The sequence below is a fragment of the Xenopus tropicalis genome, chromosome 1 (genome assembly GCF_000004195.4).
Source record: "Xenopus tropicalis strain Nigerian chromosome 1, UCB_Xtro_10.0, whole genome shotgun sequence".
In the NCBI taxonomy this organism is placed as follows: Eukaryota; Metazoa; Chordata; class Amphibia; order Anura; family Pipidae; genus Xenopus; species Xenopus tropicalis.
The window spans coordinates 9698457-9718633 of NC_030677.2; the positions used below are offsets into that span (position 1 = coordinate 9698457).

Consider the following 20177-nt stretch of genomic DNA (forward strand, 5'->3'; position numbering starts at 1 on the left):
AGGATACCGAGTGTACAACAAGCAGTTTATACCCGGCCGGGGCATGTAATGGTACCAGCAATGAATTGTCCATGAAACTAGAATTGTGCTGTATGGTCTGTCTTGCTGGGAAAAAACACCACAAACAGTTGTACGAGAAAAAAAAGATTATTATTATTAGATGTCAATGGAATCAGAGATGATTTAGACAATTTCTGGCCTGAGTAACTGGAAGAAAGGAAATCTAGACAGTATGATACTGATGGGAATGTCACTGCCATCTTTGAAAGAAACATGGGAGCCATTTTTTCCTACAAAGAGCAGTTGTACCATAGTGGGGAGCAGTTTCTATAACAATATAGGGCAATGTATAAGCTATTTCTTCCCATTGATTCTAATTGTAGTCATTACATTCTCTGTGGTTTTCTGAACATTTATGTGGAATGAAATGTCGCACTTTACAAAATAGCGACACGGAAATCTCCAAGTTAAGATGGGCATAGACTGATGGACTGGGGCCCAAATCCAATTATTTGCCCCCTGGTTCAACAACTGGAACATGTGGGGTTTATAAACATCCCAATGTGTTCCTCTCCTGATGGAATTTTCCAGCCTTTCCAGTTGGTGTTTCACAGTGCCATGTTAGTAGCCTCTGAATCACTTCCAAAGCCCACACTCTCCTTCCATCCAGTATCCACTTGAAATGCTTAGCAACAATCAAACTTCTTAAATCTTTAAGGAAACATTATAATTTATGAGTTTTTGCCTTGTCAGCCCCTCTTTGGATTTGCCATTAATAGATAAAGGTGCTGAGGCATAAGATTGGGTTCCAGCCTCCCCTTCCCAACACTGCTGAGATCTCAGTGCCGCCAGGGAAGCAATTACCCAGCGCTGAGCGCTACAATATGAAACCATATGCAGAGGGACTCTGAGAGAATTCCCCCTCCCTGCCTATTGGAGAATACTGTGATGGCAAAAGAATTACCGCTTAGATGACAAGGAATCATTCTTTTGTAGGCACGGCCTGAAGGCCAGATATTGTCCCTCCCACTATCCCCCATATCTACAGCTTCCTTCCCTTATGGCATATCATTCTTTTTTGTTTCAATACATTTTTATTCATTTTCCAAAAGTGTTCAGTTTCCTATCCCCTAATAAGGTTCTTCATTATCCCTCAATTTTGTGTATAAAGCCAAGCAAAACAGTTCTAGATACATCGTAGTTTTTACAACTGTTGTCATGAAATACTAGATCTTATTATTTACGTGTATAACGAAACAAACTCCCAAACCTTATTATTCAGAAGAAAACATTAAACAAAAGAAAGAAAAAAAAAAGGAAGAAAATAAAAAAGAAACAGCAAAATAAACGTCCCATGGCCTTGGCTTATCATTTTATTGAGTTTTCAGACTCCATAGGCTCGATAGGGGATATATGTGATTATCAGCGCCTTGCACTGGCCAGTAATACTGAATATAGTAGGCAATAGTGTTGGCTTCCCTCCTCATATTTGTGATGCTAAACAGGAATATTACTTTTCACACTTTCTAGACAAAACAACAAATCCAGCTAAGGGAATATCCTGTTCCACCAGAAGGCATCCCAATCCAACCCATCATGTGATTCACTAATGATCATAAATCTTCTTCAGGTGACAGAGTCCATGCAACATGGATATTAATTCATCTGATTTGCATCTTACTATAAAACCCAAATTTGACACCAACATCCTTCTTTTAATCTAACATCTCCCAGTTAAGAATAATGGAGCCAAACCCTACTAAGTTCTATCATCTGCACCAGTTTGACACAAGAGATTTCACTAACAATTTCTTTTCTCCCCAAGCAGATAGTTTGTTCCTAGAACAAGCTGTGAAATTCCCGCTGAGAGCTCTGTATACGGAATTTGCTTCAGGTACGTTTGACAATCTTTATTAAATATAATTGAGTATTTAGTTATTTTCTAAATACAAAATAGAGATTTCAAGAGATAAAAAGAGATTTCAGGAGAGCATTATGACAAGATACAGTATAGTTTATAGCATAACTGTTCCTTCAGTAAGGGCAATTTGTACAGGAACTAATAAAGATACAGTCCTGCCATAGATGGAGGGTAATGAAGATGTAGGAGAGAGTAACTGCTAGATATCCATATATATTTATATGTTCTCTAATGGAAGCCTTCTATTGGTAGCCACCCCAACTCCACCGAGTACCGTTAAAGGGGCAGTATACCCCATTTTATAACAATAGTTTAATGAAAAGGGCTTGTGCTGAACATACCTTTTGCCTATTTTTTTAATTTTCTATTTCGTGTTTAAATATTTTATACCAAAGAAATACAGTCTTGACAAATATAAAAGAGTTTGGTAGCAAAAAAGGTTATTTACAGTCCCCTTGACCAGTGCTCCATGGATCACACAATTATAGTTTGTCAGCATCTCTTCCTCCCCCCCAGGCATCAGAATACTGGGTCCCCCACTTCATCTATATGAGTTCTAGATAAATCCATTTACCCCAAAAGTTACCAATTTTGCCCCACATATATGTCAATTGAAGGGGGGGGGGTTTATTCAAAGGAAAGAAAAAAGTCATATTTTGCTTTTGGGTCCCAATGAGCAAAGCCAAACAAATCAGTAGGTCACTGAGAAGCCTCTGTATAAATAAACCGCTTCCTTCCTCGTTACATCTGTTATCATTAGATACAGAGCAGCTCATCCTACAGAGGATTCACGGGGGGCTGTTGGTTTGTTTCGGTTTGCTCATTAGGCCCATGAAGTAGAATGTAAATTTAGTTTCATTTCTCTAATTTTGCTGCAAAGTAATCACAGCAAACCCCTTTGTTTGTTTAGGTTATATCAAAGGTGAAAACTTGATTGACGTCAGTATTGGACCCCTCATTTTTCCCCTCTTCCCAGTTTTTGAGTCCTTCAGAGAAATCACAATATTAAAATTTAATGATGACTGCATCAAAGAACTGGACAAATGGAGAAAATCCGATCCGGGTGCCTGTGACTGGTCTCATGCAGTCGAGTTCATGGCGGAACTGGAAGGAAACAGGTACAGATGCAGCCAGCAAGTTTCACATTTTGTCTCACTACGTCCAGACACCATTATTTGAGTGTTAAATCCTGCCTCTAGATGGTGCTAGAGAGCAAATATAAGCAAAATACAATATAACATGTCATAGACCAAGCGCCACCTGGTGGTGAATTTTGGTGTATTTTTTTCCCTGTGTTAACTGGAAGAGACATAACATGACAACGTGGTAAAGGAACTTGGCTGCATCATTAAATTAACTTATCTGTTGTGATGGTTACCGGGCTAGAACTAGGGGCAGTCACTTCCAGCAAAGTTGTAGACACAGTGGAAGCAAAAAGTAAGTAAGTAAGGGTAAAGGCTTCAGTAACAGCAGAGGGTATGTGGGTGCAAGCAGACAGGAGGCCGACCACCATAATAAACAAAAAACATTAAACTTTAAAATAATGTTTATTCTGTATTTAGTGCTGTTTGGACACATAAAGAAGAACAGCTAAAAGGAAGAATAAAACACCTACTTAAATGTGACGTTTCAGCAGAAAACCTGGTTGATGAAAGGACGGTTCCAAAGGCAGACTGTCTCCTCACAGCATGGATCCTGGAGACCATTAGCCAAGATGAAACTTCCTACTGTAACAATTTCAAGAAAATGTCAGCTTTGCTAAAATTAGGAGGTCACCTGGTCTTAATTGGAGATATCCAGGGATCCTTTTTCATTGTCGGAGGCCACAAGTATCACATCTTACCCATTGGGGAAGAGTTCTTAAGGAAGACTCTAGAGGATGAAGGTTACTCTATTGTATTCTATAGTGCAGTGGGGAGGAACGCTGAGAAGCAAACAACTAATTATGAGAAGATTGTGTGTATCATAGCCCGCAAAGTAAGGGAAAGATAGAGGGAAATCCTGGGTTACATAGAAACTGAACCCCTAAACCCATAAACCAGTCTTTAAAGGGTGCCCAGGTGGGTTTCCATATTCTTTTATTAAGATATAAAAAAAATGTGTAAATTAAAAATGCTTCAATAAAATGCAATTTTTACCAAAACATTTCATGTTGGCGCTTACTGTATAAAGACTGAAATAGTTATACCTGGATATGGGGCCTGAGTCACAAGCCTATGGAACTAAAGGTGCCCATAAGATGGTAGAGTTGGCATGAAGAGATTGGGCAAATCTGGAGATAATGAAATTTTACAAGCAACAAAGCAATGTTTTATACATAGTGGTACCGGCGCTATATAATTCCTACACTCAGTCCCTATGGAGCGATCCCCGGCCCTACAGGGATTATGGGGTTCCATTTAGTGGTGGGAACTGACTGGCAGTTGCATCTCTGGGAGGCAGAAAGCCTACATTCAATAGGAGGAGATGCATGGCATTCCATGGGTAAGTGTGTTGTGCAAATGGAACAACATGGAAAAAATGGCCATTGACTTCAAATGGATACTTTAAAAAATAAATAAGACACCTCACTGTATCTTCCTTTCCTCCAGTATATTTGGAGCCAGATCGATCAGAAACCAGATTTTGCACTTATGGGTCTTCATGACAAACCCAGTAACATAGATAATCAGAGCATTTCCAATCAAACCTATTGCACAGATAAGAATGTACCCCACAAACACTACATGGTGGGAGAATGAATGGCGGTGGTTCGATGATGCTTTCTGTATCTAGGACATCACCCTTTTGGCTATGATATAGGTCCCAGGAGAAGTGACAGAGATTTGCAGAGAGCAGCGGTTCATCCATTGGTAGAGTCTGAAAATAAAAGTTTAATGCATCAGTAAGACTTGTTTCGGACTCTCGCTCACATACAGGCGTCCCCCAATACACATATCTATGCTTAATAGAATAATATTTATCTATTAAAGTTCATGGAGACTATGGACAATGTCAGTGACCACTGAGACATAGCTTATCTAATTTCTTGCATTAACCCTCTTATTAAAGGGGCAGTTCACCTTTAACTAAAGTTTTAGTATGTTATTAGTTAGTCCTATTCCCAGCAACCCTGCAATTGTTTTTATACATATTTCCAACTTTCCAATGGGGGTCACTGACCCCAATAAACAAAAGCTATTGCTCTGTGAGGCTACAATGTTATTGTTATTGTTACTTTTTATTACATATCTTTCTATTTAGTCCTCCCCCCTGTAAGTATTCCAGTCTCTTAGTTAAAACACTGCCTGGTTGCTAAGGTAAACAATACCCTAGCAACCAGATAGCTGCTGAAATTACGAACTGAAATACATTAGAACTGTCTACATTAGAATATAGTATTAATGGTATTAAAATGGTATTAAAAGCTCTCCAGTTTTGAATTTCAGGTTGCTAGGGACTTGTTTACCTTAGCAACCAATTGGTGAGTTGAATTACACTGGATTATGAATAGGAGAGGGATTGAATAGAAAGATAAGGAAACATAATTAACAATAACAACAAAATTATAAGCTCACAGAGCGTTTCCATTTGATAATTAAACTCAAAAAGATAAATAATGAAGACCAATTGCAAGGCTGCTAGGAATAAGACATTGTATAACATACTAAAAGTTAATCAAAAGTGAACCACCACTGTAGTAATGTATTACAGGGAGGATTTTCCATGGGAAAGGAAACTTTTTCCAGTTACTGGGCCGGCGAGTGAGAGGGGAAGGGGCTGGCGGTGGGTAAGCAAACAGGCAGGTAGGGGCCCCTGGAGTAGCCCCAGTCTGACCCTGCCAGTTTCATAATCCCCCTAAACGTATTCATCCACATCCCTTTATGCCTGAGTGCAAGTTGTATATTAACTACTTAAGGACAATGTCCCATGGGGAGATTTGTCACCAGCGTAAAAATCACGGGCAACAAAATTCCCCAAAAATGTCTTTCCCTTTGCTACCATTGTAATCGCCGCAAGTAAGTTACTCACAGCAATTTGGCTTAATTGTAGGGTCACTATTCCTTAATGCATAGATTTTTGCCATAAACAATGATGTTTAGTAAAGGAATGATTTATCACATTGCAATATTTTTTTAATGGAAATCGCAGCAGCTCGTAATTCATACACATCTCTAAGCTTTCAAAGCATAAAATAGTGTGATGGTTACTCTCAAAATGAACTCATCACAACAGAGTTATACACACAGCGCAACTGGCACCACTGGAGTCCAGACTTCTAAATAATATAGGCAAACAGGGAGGCAAAGGGGTTTAAAGCCCCCTGCGGCGGTGCTAGTCAGTTAGACATAATGGTAATATTTGCTGTGAAGGATATAGGAAGAGCCAAAACCTTGATCTGCATGACTTTCAAACATAGCGACCAAAGCAGTGAGTGTCCAGACAAATAAGACAGTAATAAACTGTTATTTAAATGTCAGTCATAGCACAGCTCTTCCCCTGCTAGTTAGGCTTGGGGAGGGTTGTTATTGCTGGAAATGTGTGTGGTCCCCCCCTCATAGCTTTTATTTAATCCTTTGGGTGGACTTTCCCTTCAACCTTTTGTTTTTTTCCCACAGTGCTCTCTGCTGCCACCAAGTGGCCGGCATCTCCCCTATAAATACCTGCTCAGAAGGCCTGGCCAGCCTATATAAAATGGCTGCTCTAAAAGCAACAGGTAAGAGCTCAGAACTTGAAATTGTTTCTTTTATTAGTTACAATCTATGTTGGAGTCAAATACAGATATTTGTACAGGTATTTCATGCACAGCTCACCTATATTACAGGGCTCTCTGATGCAATTAATGCCCATGTGCAAACAACTCTAGCACAGGCTTTAAGCAGTGAGTAGGCCTCAGTTTGTATTAATAACTCAGGGTAGGACAGTTCATTCAGCCTCACACTGAGCACATGTTAGACAGATACACAATCATTGTTGGATTTGAATCAGGTTTCTGCCTTGTGAAGTTGCTTAGCAGGAATTAAAACAATACAAATACTGTTCCTGTGGGCTGTGTAACATTTTACTTTTTTCTCCCTGAAGGTTTCTTTTTGGTAAAAGCCCAGAAGTGCATGGACAAAAAGAGAAGACTGAAATGAAGAGTAAAGGATCTGAGATTCTCTGTTCACTAAAACAGGTGAGGTTTCTATATATAAACTGCTTCCTACCTTAAAATGCATTAACAACCGCAGACCATGAATATAAATGTATCATTTTGTCTCTTTATAATCATGCCTGGCTAATGCAGTTTTTGCATTGATTAAAGTGTTACAAACAGCACTGTACAGAGAGTTCTAGTGTGTCCTGGGAGCCAGAGGGCCTGGGGGGGACACTTCTCAGTAGGAGAATCCATGTTGCGAGCGGTACAGCTGCTAGAGGTGGGGGCTGCTCCCTCTTGGAGTTTGGTCTGGATGCCGGCTACAGATCATTCCCCTGGGGTTATGGCTTAAGGCTGCGGTGGCTTCTCCGCCTGACCCGTATCACCGCAGCCTAACCTTGATGACCAGCTCTACTACTTCCAGTGAAGGTAACCCCCCTATGGAACTTATGAAAGGTTGTGTCTTCTTCAGAACCCCTGGCTCCCAGGGCACACTAAGAACTCTCTATGCAGCTCTGTCCATATCACTTTAACTTTTAAGGCAAATAAACAATCGTTTAAAGACCATAAGATAAAATATTAGCTATATGCCCGGCACTTGTATATCCTGTAAAAAGAATATACAGCCTGACTAATGCAGGTGGTGCTACAGGTGGGGTGTACACGGAGGTGCTAGTGTGCCCTGGGAGTCAGAGGGCCTGGAGGGGACACATCTCAGTAAGAGAATCCATGTTGCGAGTGGTACAGCTGGTAGAGGTGGGGGCTGCTTCATCTGTGGGATTTGGTCTGTAAGGGCCCTGCAGGGCATCTCTCACTGAAGTTTTGGCTCTAACTTTGATGATCCGCTGTGCCAATTCCAGTGAAGGTAACCCCCCTATGGAACTTCTGAATGATTGTGTTCTTTCTAGAACCCATGGCTCCCAGGGTAGACTGGGAACTTGGTGCAGTCCCATTGGTATTTGAAAATACTGTCCTTATGACTGAAATATTAGCACATATGTAAAAGTATATAAAACATTTCATATCAAATTCTCCTAAGCATATGTCATATGCTCACTTTATGTTCTTGGCTTCATGCTGGCAAATGTGTATTCCTGCACTTAATTCAAAAGAAATACAGGGCCATATGCCCTCTATAGGAATACAGGGCCATATGCCCTCTTTATATTATAGGCTTCATACTGATAAATGTGTATTCCTGCCCTTAATTTAAAAGGAATACAGGGCCATATGCCCTCTATAGTAATACAGGGCCATATGCCCTCTTTATATTATTGGCTTCATACTGATAAATGTGTATTCCTGCCCTTAATTTAAAAGGAATACAGGGCCATATGCCCTCTTTATATTATTGGCTTCATCCTGATAAATGCGTATTCCTGCCCTTAATTCAAAAGGAATACAGGGCCATATGCCCTCTTTATATTCTTGGCTTCATGCTGATAAATGCGTATTCCTGCCCTTAATTCAAAAGGAATACAGGGCCATATGCCCTCTTTATATTCTTGGCTTCATGCTGATAAATGCGTATTCCTGCCCTTAATTCAAAAGGAATACAGGGCCATATGCCCTCTTTATATTATTGGCTTCATGCTGATAAATGTGTATTCCTGCCCTTTTTTCAAATGGAATATAGGGCCATATGCCCTCTATAGGAATACAGGGCCCTATGCCCTCTATATTTATACAGGGCCCTATGCCCTCTATAGGAATACAGGGCCCTGTGCCCTCTATAGGAATACAGGGCCCTGTGCCCTCTATAGGAATACAGGGCCCTGTGCCCTCTATAGCAGTGCTGTCCAACTTCTGCGGTGCCGAGGGCCGGAATTTCTCTTGCATACATGGTGGAGGGCCGCTAATGGAAGCCAGTTTTGGCCACTCCCCCATTTTAAACCACACCCACTTCAAACCACACCCATTTTATCTCAATGGTCGCTACAGGTATATCAACCATCATTCATATGTTAAAGAATTATATTATGTCATATTAAGACACACCCTTACATCCATATGCCTCCTCCTCCCCTGTGGATAGCACAGAAACCCCCAGCATATATTTACTCACCTTAGGGACCATTTAATGGCTATTTCCAACTGCTAACAAACTCTCAGAACAAACCCCTGCCAGGTTCACCTCCCACAGGCAGCATAGGGTAGGCAGAGTATGGCACACATAGGCAGCACTCTGCCTGTCCTATGCTGCCTGTGTGTGCCACACTCTGCCTGTCCTATGCTGCCTGTGTGTGCCATACTCTGCCTGTCCTATGCTGCCTGTGGGTGCCATACTCTGCCTGTCCTATGCTGCCTGTGGGTGCCATACCCTCCCTGCCCTATGCTGCCTATGTGCCATACTCTGCCTACCCTATGCTGCCTATACACAGGCAGCATAGTCCAGGCAGTACATACAATGTCTGAGGTGTGAAGAGGTGAACAATGTGGGTGATTACAGCCTGAGCCTGAGGTGTGAACACTGCAGGGGGTGAACAATGCAGAGATTAAAAGGTGTGAACAACACAGGGGATTACATTTTTAAACAATACAGAGGGATTACAGCCTGAGGTGAGAACCATGCAGGGGGGCAGTTAATCTCAGTACTGATACCATTTAAAGCTAACACAAAGTTAAGCCATCAAAGCAGCCAGACAGGTGGGGGGCCACACAGAGGGGGGTCGAGGGCCGCATGCGGCCCGCGGGCCGCCAGTTGGACAGCACTGCTCTATAGGAATACAGGGCCCTGTGCCCTCTATAGGAATACAGGGCCCTGTGCCCTCTATAGGAATACAGGGCCCTGTGCCCTCTATAGGAATACAGGGCCCTGTGCCCTCTATAGGAATACAGGGCCCTGTGCCCTCTATAGGAATACAGGGCCCTGTGCCCTCTATAGGAATACAGGGCCCTGTGCCCTCTATAGGAATACAGGGCCCTATGCCCTCTTTATATTATTGGCTTCATGCTGATAAATTTGTATTCCTGCCCTTAATTCAAAAGGAATACAGGGCCCTGTGCCCTCTATATTATTGGCTTCATGCTGATAAAGGTGTATTCCTGCCCTTAATTCAAAAGGAATACAGGGCCATATGCCCACTCTAGGAAAACAGGGCCATATGCCCACTATAGGAATACAGGGCCATATGCCCTATTTATATTGTTGGCTACATGCTGATAAATGTGTATTCCTGCCCTTAATTCAAAAGGAATACAGGGCCATATGCCCACTATAGGAAAACGGGGCCATATGCCCACTATAGGAATACAGGGCCATATGCCCACTATAGGAATACAGGGCCATATGCACACTATAGGAGTACAGGGCCATATGCCCTCTTTATATTGTTGGCTTCATGCTGATAAATGTGTATTCCTGCCATTAATTCAAAAGGAATACAGGGCCATATGCCCTCTTTATATTCTTGGCTTCATGCTGATAAATGTGTATTCCTGCCCCTAATTCAAAAGGAATACAGGGCCATATGCCCTCTATAGGAATACAGGGCCATATGCCCTCTATAGGAATACAGGGCCATATGCTCTCAATAGGAATACAGGGCCATATGCCCTCTTTATATTATTGGCTTCATGCTGATAAATGCGTATTCCTGCCCTTAATTCAAACGGAATACAGGGCCATATGCCCTCTATAGGAATACAGGGCCTTATGCCCTCTTTATATTATAGGCTTCATGCTGATAAATGTGTATTCTTGTCCTTAATTTAAAAGGAATACAGGGCCATATGCCCCCTATAGGAAAACAGGGCCATATGCCCTCTTTATATTGACTTCATACTGATAAATGTGTATTCCTGCCCTTAATTTAAAAGGAATACAGGGCCATATGCCCTCTATAGTAATACAGGGCCATATGCCCTCTATAGGAATACAGGGCCATATGCCCTCTTTATAATATTGGCTTTATGCTGATAAATGCTTATTCCTGCCCTTAATTCAAAAGGAATACAGGGCCATATGCCCTCTTTATATTATTGGCTTCATGCTGATAAATGTCTATTCCTGCCCTTAATTTTAAAGGAATATAGTGCCATATGCCCTCTATAGAAATACAGGGCCATATGCCCTCTTTATATTGGCTTCATGCTGATAAATGTGTATTCCTGCCCTTTATTCAAAAGGAATACAGGGCCATATGCCCTCTTTATATTCTTGGCTTCATGCTAAGTGTATTCCTGCACTAAATTCAAAAGCAATACAGGGCCATATGCCCACTATAGGAATACAGGGCCATATGCCCTCTTTATATTATTGGCTTCATGCTGATAAATGTGTATTCCTGCACTTAATTCAAAAGGAATACAGGGCTATATGCCCTCTTTATATTATTGGCTTCATGCTGATAAATGCGTATTCCTGCCCTTAATTCAAAAGGAATACAGGGCCATATGCCCACTATAGGAATAAATGGCCTTATGCCCTCTTTATATTATTGGCTTCATGCTGATAAATTTGTATTCCTGCCCTTAATTCAAAAGGAATACAGGGCCATATGCCCACTATAGGAATTCAGGGCCATATGCCCACTATAGGAATTCAGGGCCATATGCCCTCTTTTTATTGTTGGCTACATGCTGATAAATGTGTAATCCTGCCCTTAATTCAAAAGGAATACAGGGCCATATGCCCTCTATAGGAATACAGGGCCATATGCCCTCTTTATATTGTTGGCTACATGCTGATAAATGTGTATTCCTGCCCTTAATTCAAAAGGAATACAGGGCCATATGCCCTCTATAGGAATGCAGGGCCATATGCCCTCTATAGGAATGCAGGGCCATATGCCCTCTATAGGAATGCAGGGCCATATGCCCTCTATAGGAATGCAGGGCCATATGCCCTCTATAGGAATGCAGGGCCATTTGCCCTCTATAGGAATGCAGGGCCATATGTCCTCTATAGGAATAAAGGGCCATATGCCTTCTTTATATTATTGGCTTCATGCTGATAAATGCGTATTCCTGCCCTTAATTCAAAAGGAATTCAGAGCCATATGCCCTCTATAGGAATACAGGGCCATATGCCCTCTTTATATTATTGGCTTCATGCTGATAAATGTGTATTCCTGCCCTTAATTCAAAAGGAATACAGGGCCATATGCCCACTATAGGAATAAATGGCCTTATGCCCTCTTTATATTATTGGCTTCATGCTGATAAATGTGTATTCCTGCCCTTAATTCAAAAGGAATACAGGGCCATATGCCCTCTATAGGAATTCAGGGCCATATGCCCTCTTTATATTATTGGCTTCATGCTGATAAATGTGTATTCCTGCCCTTAATTCAAAAGGAATACAGGGCCATATGCCCTCTTTATATTATTGGCTTCATGCTGATAAATGCGTATTCCTCCCCTTAATTCAAAAGGAATACAGGGCTATATGCCCTCTTTATATTATTGGCTTCATGCTGATAAATGCGTATTCCTCCCCTTAATTCAAAAGGAATACAGGGCCATATGCCCACTATAGGAATAAATGGCCTTATGCCCTCTTTATATTATTGGCTTCATGCTGATAAATGTGTATTCCTGCCCTTATTTCAAAAGGAATACAGGGCCATATGCCCTCTATAGGAATTCAGGGCCATATGCCCACTTTAGGAATACAGGGCCATATGCCCTCTTTATATTGTTGGCTACATGCTGATAAATGTGTATTCCTGCCCTTAATTCAAAAGGAATACAGGGCCATATGCCCTCTATAGGAATGCAGGGCCATATGCCCTCTATAGGAATGCAGGGCCATATGCCCTGTATAGGAATACAGGGCCATATGCCCTCTTTATATTATTGGCTTCATGCTGATAAATGTGTATTCCTGCCCTTAATTCAAAAGGAATGCAGGGCCATATGCCCTCTATAGGAATGCAGGGCCATATGCCCTCTATAGGAATGCAGGGCCATATGCCCTCTATAGGAATACAGGGCCATATGCCCTCTTTATATTATTGGCTTCATGCTGATAAATGTGTATTCCTGCCCTTAATTCAAAAGGAAGGAAGGGCCCTATGCCCTCTTTATATTATTGGCTTCATGCTGATAAATGTGTATTCCTGCCCTTAATTCAAAAGGAATACAGGGCCATATGCCCTCTATAGGAATACAGGCGCATATGCCCTCTTGATATTATTGGCTTCATGCTGATAAATGCGTCTTCCTGCCCTTAATTCAAAAGGAATACAGGGCCATATGCCCTCTTTATATTCTTGGCTTCATGCTGATAAATGCGTATTCCTGCCCTTAATTCAAAAGGAATACAGGGCCATATGCCCTCTTTATATTCTTGGCTTCATGCTGATAAATGCGTATTCCTGCCCTTAATTCAAAAGGAATACAGGGCCATATGCCCTCTATAGGAATTAAGGGCCATATGCCCTCTTTATATTATTGGCTTTATGCTGATAAATGTGTATTCCTGCACTTAATTCAAAAGGAATACAGGGCTATATGCCCTCTTTATATTATTGGCTTCATGCTGATAAATGCGTATTCCTCCCCTTAATTCAAAAGGAATACAGGGCCATATGCCCACTATAGGAATAAATGGCCTTATGCCCTCTTTATATTATTGGCTTCATGCTGATAAATGTGTATTCCTGCCTTTAATTCAAAAGGAATACAGGGCCATATGCCCATAGGAATTCAGGGCCATATGCCCTCTTTATATTGTTGGCTACATGCTGATAAATGTGTATTCCTGCCCTTAATTCAAAAGGAATACAGGGCCAAATGTCTTCTATATTTGCTTCATGCTGATAAATGTGTATTCCTGCCCTTAATTCAAAAGGAATGCAGGGCCATATGCCCTCTATAGGAATACAGGGCCATATGCCTTCTATATTATTTGCTTCATGCTGATAAATGTGTATTCCTGCCCTTAATTCAAAAGGAATACAGGGCCATATGCCCTCTTTATATTATTGGCTTCATGCTGATAAATGTGTATTCCTGCCCTTAATTCAAAAGGAATACAGGGCCATATGCCCTCTTTATATTATTGGCTTCATGCTGATAAATGTGTATTCCTGCCCTAATTCAAAAGGAATACAGGGCCATATGCCCACTATAGGAATACAGGGCCATATGCCCACTATAGGAATACAGGGCCATATGTCCTCTTTATATTCTTGGCTTCATGCTGATAAATGTGTATTCCTGCCCTTAATTCAAAAGGAATACAGGGCCATATGCCCTCTTTATATTATTGGCTTCATGCTGATAAATGTGTATTCCTGCCCTTAATTCAAAAGGAATACAGGGCCATATGCCCTCTATAGCAATACAGGGCCATATGCCCTCTTTATATTCTTGGCTTCATTCTAAGTGTATTCCTGCACTTAATTCAAAAGGAATACAGGGCCATATGCCCACTATAGGAAAACAGGGCCATATGCCCTCTATAGGAATACAGGGCCATATACCCTCTATAGGAATACAGGGCCATATGCCCTCTTTATATTATTGGCTTCTTGCTGATAAATGTGTATTCCTGCCCTTAATTCAAAAGGAATACAGGGCCATATGCCCTCTTTATATTATTGGCTTCATGCTGATAAATGTGTATTCCTGCCCTTTTTTCAAATGGAATATAGGGCCATATGCCCTCTATAGGAATACAGGGCCCTATGCCCTCTATAGGAATACAGGGCCCTATGCCCTCTATAGGAATACAGGGCCCTATGCCCTCTATAGGAATACAGGGCCCTGTGCTCTCTATTGGAATACAGGGCCCTGTGCCCTCTATAGGAATACAGGGCCCTGTGCCCTCTATAGGAATACAGGGCCCTGTGCCCTCTATAGGAATACAGGGCCCTGTGCCCTCTATAGGAATACAGGGCCCTGTGCCCTCTATAGGAATACAGGGCCCTGTGCCCTCTATAGGAATACAGGGCCCTGTGCCCTCTATAGGAATACAGGGCCCTGTGCCCTCTATAGGAATACAGGGCCCTGTGCCCTCTATAGGAATAAATGGCCCTGTGCCCTCTTTATATTATTGGCTTCATGCTGATAAATTTGTATTCCTGCCCTTAATTCAAAAGGAATACAGGGCCCTGTGCCCACTATAGGAATACAGGGCCATATGCCCTATTTATATTGTTGGCTACATGCTGATAAATGTGTATTCCTGCCCTTAATTCAAAAGGAATACAGGGCCATATGCCCACTATAGGAAAACCGGGCCATATGCCCACTATAGGAATACAGGGCCATATGCACACTATAGGAGTACAGGGCCATATGCCCTCTTTATATTGTTGGCTTCATGCTGATAAATGTGCATTCCTGCCATTAATTCAAAAGGAATACAGGGCCATATGCCCTCTATAGGAATACAGGGCCATATGCACACTATAGGAGTACAGGGCCATATGCCCTCTTTATATTATTGGCTTCATGCTGATAAATGCGTATTCCTGCCCTTATTTCAAATGGAATACAGGGCCATATGCCCTCTTTATATTATTGGCTTCATGCTGATAAATGCGTATTCCTGCCCTTAATTCAAACGGAATACAGGGCCATATGCCCTCTATAGGAATACAGGGCCATATGCCCTCTTTATATTATAGGCTTCATGCTGATAAATGTGTATTCTTGTCCTTAATTTAAAAGGAATACAGAGCCATATGCCCCCTATAGGAAAACAGGGCCATATGCCCTCTAAAGGAATACAGGGCCATATGCCCTCTATAGGAAAACAGGGCCATATGCCCTCTTTATATTGGCTTCATACTGATAAATGTGTATTCCTGCCCTTAATTTAAAAGGAATACAGGGCCATATGCCCTCTATAGTAATACAGGGCCATATGCCCTCTAAAGGAATACAGGGCCATATGCCCTCTTTATATTATTGGCTTCATACTGATAAATGTGTATTCCTGCCCTTAATTTAAAAGGAATACAGGGCCATATGCCCCCTATAGGAAAACAGGGCCATATGCCCTCTAAAGGAGAACAGGGCCATATGCCCTCTTTATATTATTGGCTTCATACTGATAAATGTGTATTCCTGCCCTTAATTTAAAAGGAATACAGGGCCATATGCCCTCTTTATAATATTGGCTTTATGCTGATAAATGCTTATTCCTGCCCTTAATTCAAAAGGAATACAGGGCCATATGCCCTCTTTATATTATTGGCTTCATACTGATAAATGTGTATTCCTGCCCTTAATTTAAAAGGAATACAGGGCCATATGCCCTCTTTATATTCTTGGCTTCATGCTAAGTGTATTCCTGCACTTAATTCAAAAGGAATACAGGGCCCTATTCCCTCTATAGGAATTAAGGGCAATATGCCCTCTTTATATTTTTGGCTTCATTCTGATAAATGTGTATTCCTGCCCTTAATTCAAAAGGAATACAGGGCCATATGCCCTCTATAGGAATACAGGGCCATATGCCCTCTTTATATTATTGGCTTCATGCTGATAAATGTGTATTCCTGCCCTTAATTCAAAAGGAAGGCAGGGCCCTATGCCCTCTTTATATTATTGGCTTCATGCTGATAAATGTGTATTCCTGCCCTTAATTCAAAAGGAATACAGGGCCATATGCCCTCTTTATATTATTGGCTTCATGCTGATAAATGTGTATTCCTGCCCTTAATTCAAAAGGAATACAGGACCATATGCCCTCTTTATATTATTGGCTTCATGCTGATAAATGTGTATTCCTGCCCTTAATTTAAAAGGAATAGAGGGCCATATGCCCTCTTTATATTATTGGCTTCATGCTGATAAATGTGTATTCCTGCCCTTAATTCAAAAGGAATACAGGGCCATATGCCCACTATAGGAATAAGGGGCCATATGCCCTCTTTATATTCTTGGCTTCATGCTGATAAATGTGTATTCCTGCCCTTAATTCAAAAGGAATACAGGGCCATATGCCCACTATAGGAATAAGGGGCCATATGCCCTCTTTATATTATTGGCTTCATGCTGATAAATGTGTATTCCTGCCCTTAATTCAAAAGGAAGGCAGGGCCCTATGCCCTCTTTATATTATTGGCTTCATGCTGATAAATGTGTATTCCTGCCCTTAATTCAAAAGGAATACAGGGCCATATGCCCTCTTTATATTATTGGCTTCATGCTGATAAATGTGTATTCCTGCCCTTAATTCAAAAGGAATACAGGGCCATATGCCCTCTTTATATTCTTGGCTTCATGCTGATAAATGTGTATTCCTGCCCTTAATTCAAAAGGAATACAGGGCCATATGCCTTCTATATTATTTGCTTCATGCTGATAAATGTGTATTCCTGCCCTTAATTCAAAAGGAATAGAGGGCCATATGCCCTCTTTATATTATTGGCTTCATGCTGATAAATGTGTATTCCTGCCCTTAATTCAAAAGGAATACAGGGCCATATGCCCTCTTTATATTATTGGCTTCATGCTGATAAATGTGTATTCCTGCCCTAATTCAAAAGGAATACAGGGCCATATGCCCACTATAGGAATACAGGGCCATATGCCCACTATAGGAATACAGGGCCATATGTCCTCTTTATATTCTTGGCTTCATGCTGATAAATGTGTATTCCTGCCCTTAATTCAAAAGGAATACAGGGCCATATGCCCTCTTTATATTCTTGGCTTCATGCTAAGTGTATTCCTGCACTTAATTCAAAAGGAATACAGGGCCCTATTCCCTCTATAGGAATTAAGGGCCATATGCCCTCTTTATATTTTTGGCTTCATTCTGATAAATGTGTATTCCTGCCCTTAATTCAAAAGGAATACAGGGCCATATGCCCTCTTTATATTGTTGGCTACATGCTGATAAATGTGTATTCCTGCCCTTAATTCAAAAGGAATACAGGGCCCTATGCCCTCTATAGGAATACAGGGCCCTATGCCATCTATAGGAATACAGGGCCATATGCCCTCTTTATATTATTGGCTTCATGCTGATAAATGCGTATTCCTGCCCTTTCTTTCATGAGAAATACAGGGCTATATGGCCCCGTATATAGCGTAGTCCACTTTTTTTATGTTTGTGTTCAGTACTTGCCTATCTTTGCTTTGCAAATGCATATATTGGTCTCTCCATTGTCTGGAATGGCTGTTATTGATTTCTTAATTAAATGCCTGTTACAAACCATAATTCAGTTGATTAACTTAATAAAAATCTGATTTGTTTAGATTATACGATTGGATATAGGGCAGGGGGAATTTATTTCCCTTGCCTACCTCTATTTTCCATTTACGCCTCCTTTCTCTGTTTTTCAGATGCCTCACCCAGTGAAGAATATCCATAAAGGAGCCTGAAAAGAACAAGACAGTGGTGGCACAGTTATGAGCAGACTGTTTGCTGGATCAGGTTGGTTTCTGAGCAAACATTCACCCAAACGTTACTTCTCGTTATCATGGCCTCATTATGTGGGAGCAAATTCTCTTTGGTACAGAATCCTAAATATTAGACCAACATGTTGCTCATATATACATATTCCCATGAGGAGACATTTAAACGCCAGAGATATTTAAGCTGAATTGTATATGGTCGGTGTGTGTTTAAACCCCATATCATTTCAACTTTTTTCTTCTGTACCTTTTGTCACTGTATTCCTAGGGCCCGGCCAATGAGCAATCACACCTATAATATCTTTTATCTGGAAGGTTTGGGCCTGATGTTTTGATCTCTCCTAAGTTTGGATCTCTGTACCTATTAAGTTTGCTGACTATCATTTAAGGCATTAAACCCAATTGGATTGTTTTGCCATCAGTTTGGGTTTGTGCAGTTTAGGATGAAGCAGAAGGTATTTTATTGGAGACGGCAGGAACCATTATTTAAATTGTCTTCATGGGAGATGCCATCCGGTAATCTTGAGCTTTGTGTTTAACCTGTTTCTGGATAAATGGCCCCATACCTGTACTTACAGCCGGCTCTCCCAAGAGTTAGGGTAATGGCACACTGGATATTTTCTCATCGGCACTAAATCCTGTTGTGTGGGTGACAAATCATTAAAAAACCCTTTAGAGACATTTGTATCACTGACCCCAAAGTAGATCTGGTGCAACAGGGAAGTCCTATGTGCCGTCTCGCTCAAAGGGCAGTTATTAGAGAGAGGGCAGCAGCCTACACACTTCCCCCTACCTGGGCATCCCTTGCACCACTTTAGATTTGACATACACACTGTAAAGAACTGTTAGATGTTTGTACTGTAACAGTTTAGCGTATGGGAGGCCTCGGTAGTTAGGAGCCTGGGACCCTCCTTGCAGAAACCACTCCAGACCAATGTGCTATTCACTCCGTGCCACCAATGTTTCCCCAGGTGCTTTAATGCTTTCTCTTGCTTTTCATTCAGAATATCAGTAGTTTCTTACCTGCACACACGTGCTCGCTCCGGCACACTTTGGTGTAACTACTTACTGTGCTGTTGGTATTTTGGCCCCAGAATGTGATGTGTTTGTGGGTGAAATCTGCCTCTAACGGCAGTAACAGGGCAGTTTCCAATAAGTCTATGGAGTCCCTGCCAGAGGGATCCCTGTGTGAGTTCTACACTATCTGGGCTCCATGGCTTAAATTGCCTGCCTCATTTACTCACTGATGCACTCAACTTCCCAGCCTCTCCTCCTCTTGTTTCCTTTCCCCCTTCCTTTAATCTCTCCCATTCCTTCAATGTGAAACACAGGAAAAATCAGTCACTATAATTCTATGGTAGGTGACATGGTGGGATGGCAGAGTCATTTGTTGTATGGAATATACAATTTGTACTTTTGCTGGCTTACTAATGTTTCCATTGGTTTTTCTTGCAGATTCTACTGGGCCGTTTTCCCATCACAATGACGGATTTTCTGTCAGTTGTCTAAATTGTGTTTCTGGAAATTCTAATATTAAGGACTGTATGTTTTGGAAATTGTATGTATTAAACCTTTTTACAACTTTTTTTTTTCTTGGTTTAGTCTTTGGTTCTAAAAGTTAGTTTAGGAATAATAAATGATTTCCAGGGAATGTTATTTTCATTGGTTCTCTAATTTGCAGAAATAAACGCATCACTGTGTGTGTAAGTGACAGTATAAGGAAGATCCACTTACTGCTGATTTGTTTGAGTTCTCCAAGCTAAAGGGTTAATGCAAATGGCAGAATATAATGGAGATGGGGGGCATTTGTAACTGGAG

The 20177-nt window shown here is 41.3% G+C and overlaps 1 protein-coding gene and 1 long non-coding RNA gene across 3 annotated transcripts; both read left to right on the top strand.

Annotated features, from left to right (window-relative positions):
• The first annotated feature begins 464 nt into the window (after positions 1-464).
• LOC108645503 (nicotinamide N-methyltransferase) lies at positions 465-4062 on the top strand. Its single transcript, XM_031895227.1, has 3 exons — positions 465-1894; positions 2832-3039; positions 3484-4062. The coding sequence occupies exons 1-3, from the start codon at positions 1744-1746 to the stop codon at positions 3911-3913; spliced, it is 789 nt and encodes a 262-aa protein (XP_031751087.1). The 5' UTR covers positions 465-1743; the 3' UTR covers positions 3914-4062.
• A 2462-nt stretch (positions 4063-6524) lies between these two features.
• Positions 6525-19976, top strand: LOC101733471. 2 transcript variants are annotated; one of them, XR_208272.4, is made up of 4 exons: positions 6525-6617; positions 6983-7076; positions 18288-18378; positions 19815-19976. It is a non-coding gene; the product is annotated as an uncharacterized LOC101733471 (long non-coding RNA). The 2 variants fall into 2 exon arrangements; XR_004220903.1 differs by lacking the exon at positions 6525-6617 and adding an exon at positions 6678-6694.
• The last annotated feature ends 201 nt before the right edge of the window (positions 19977-20177 follow it).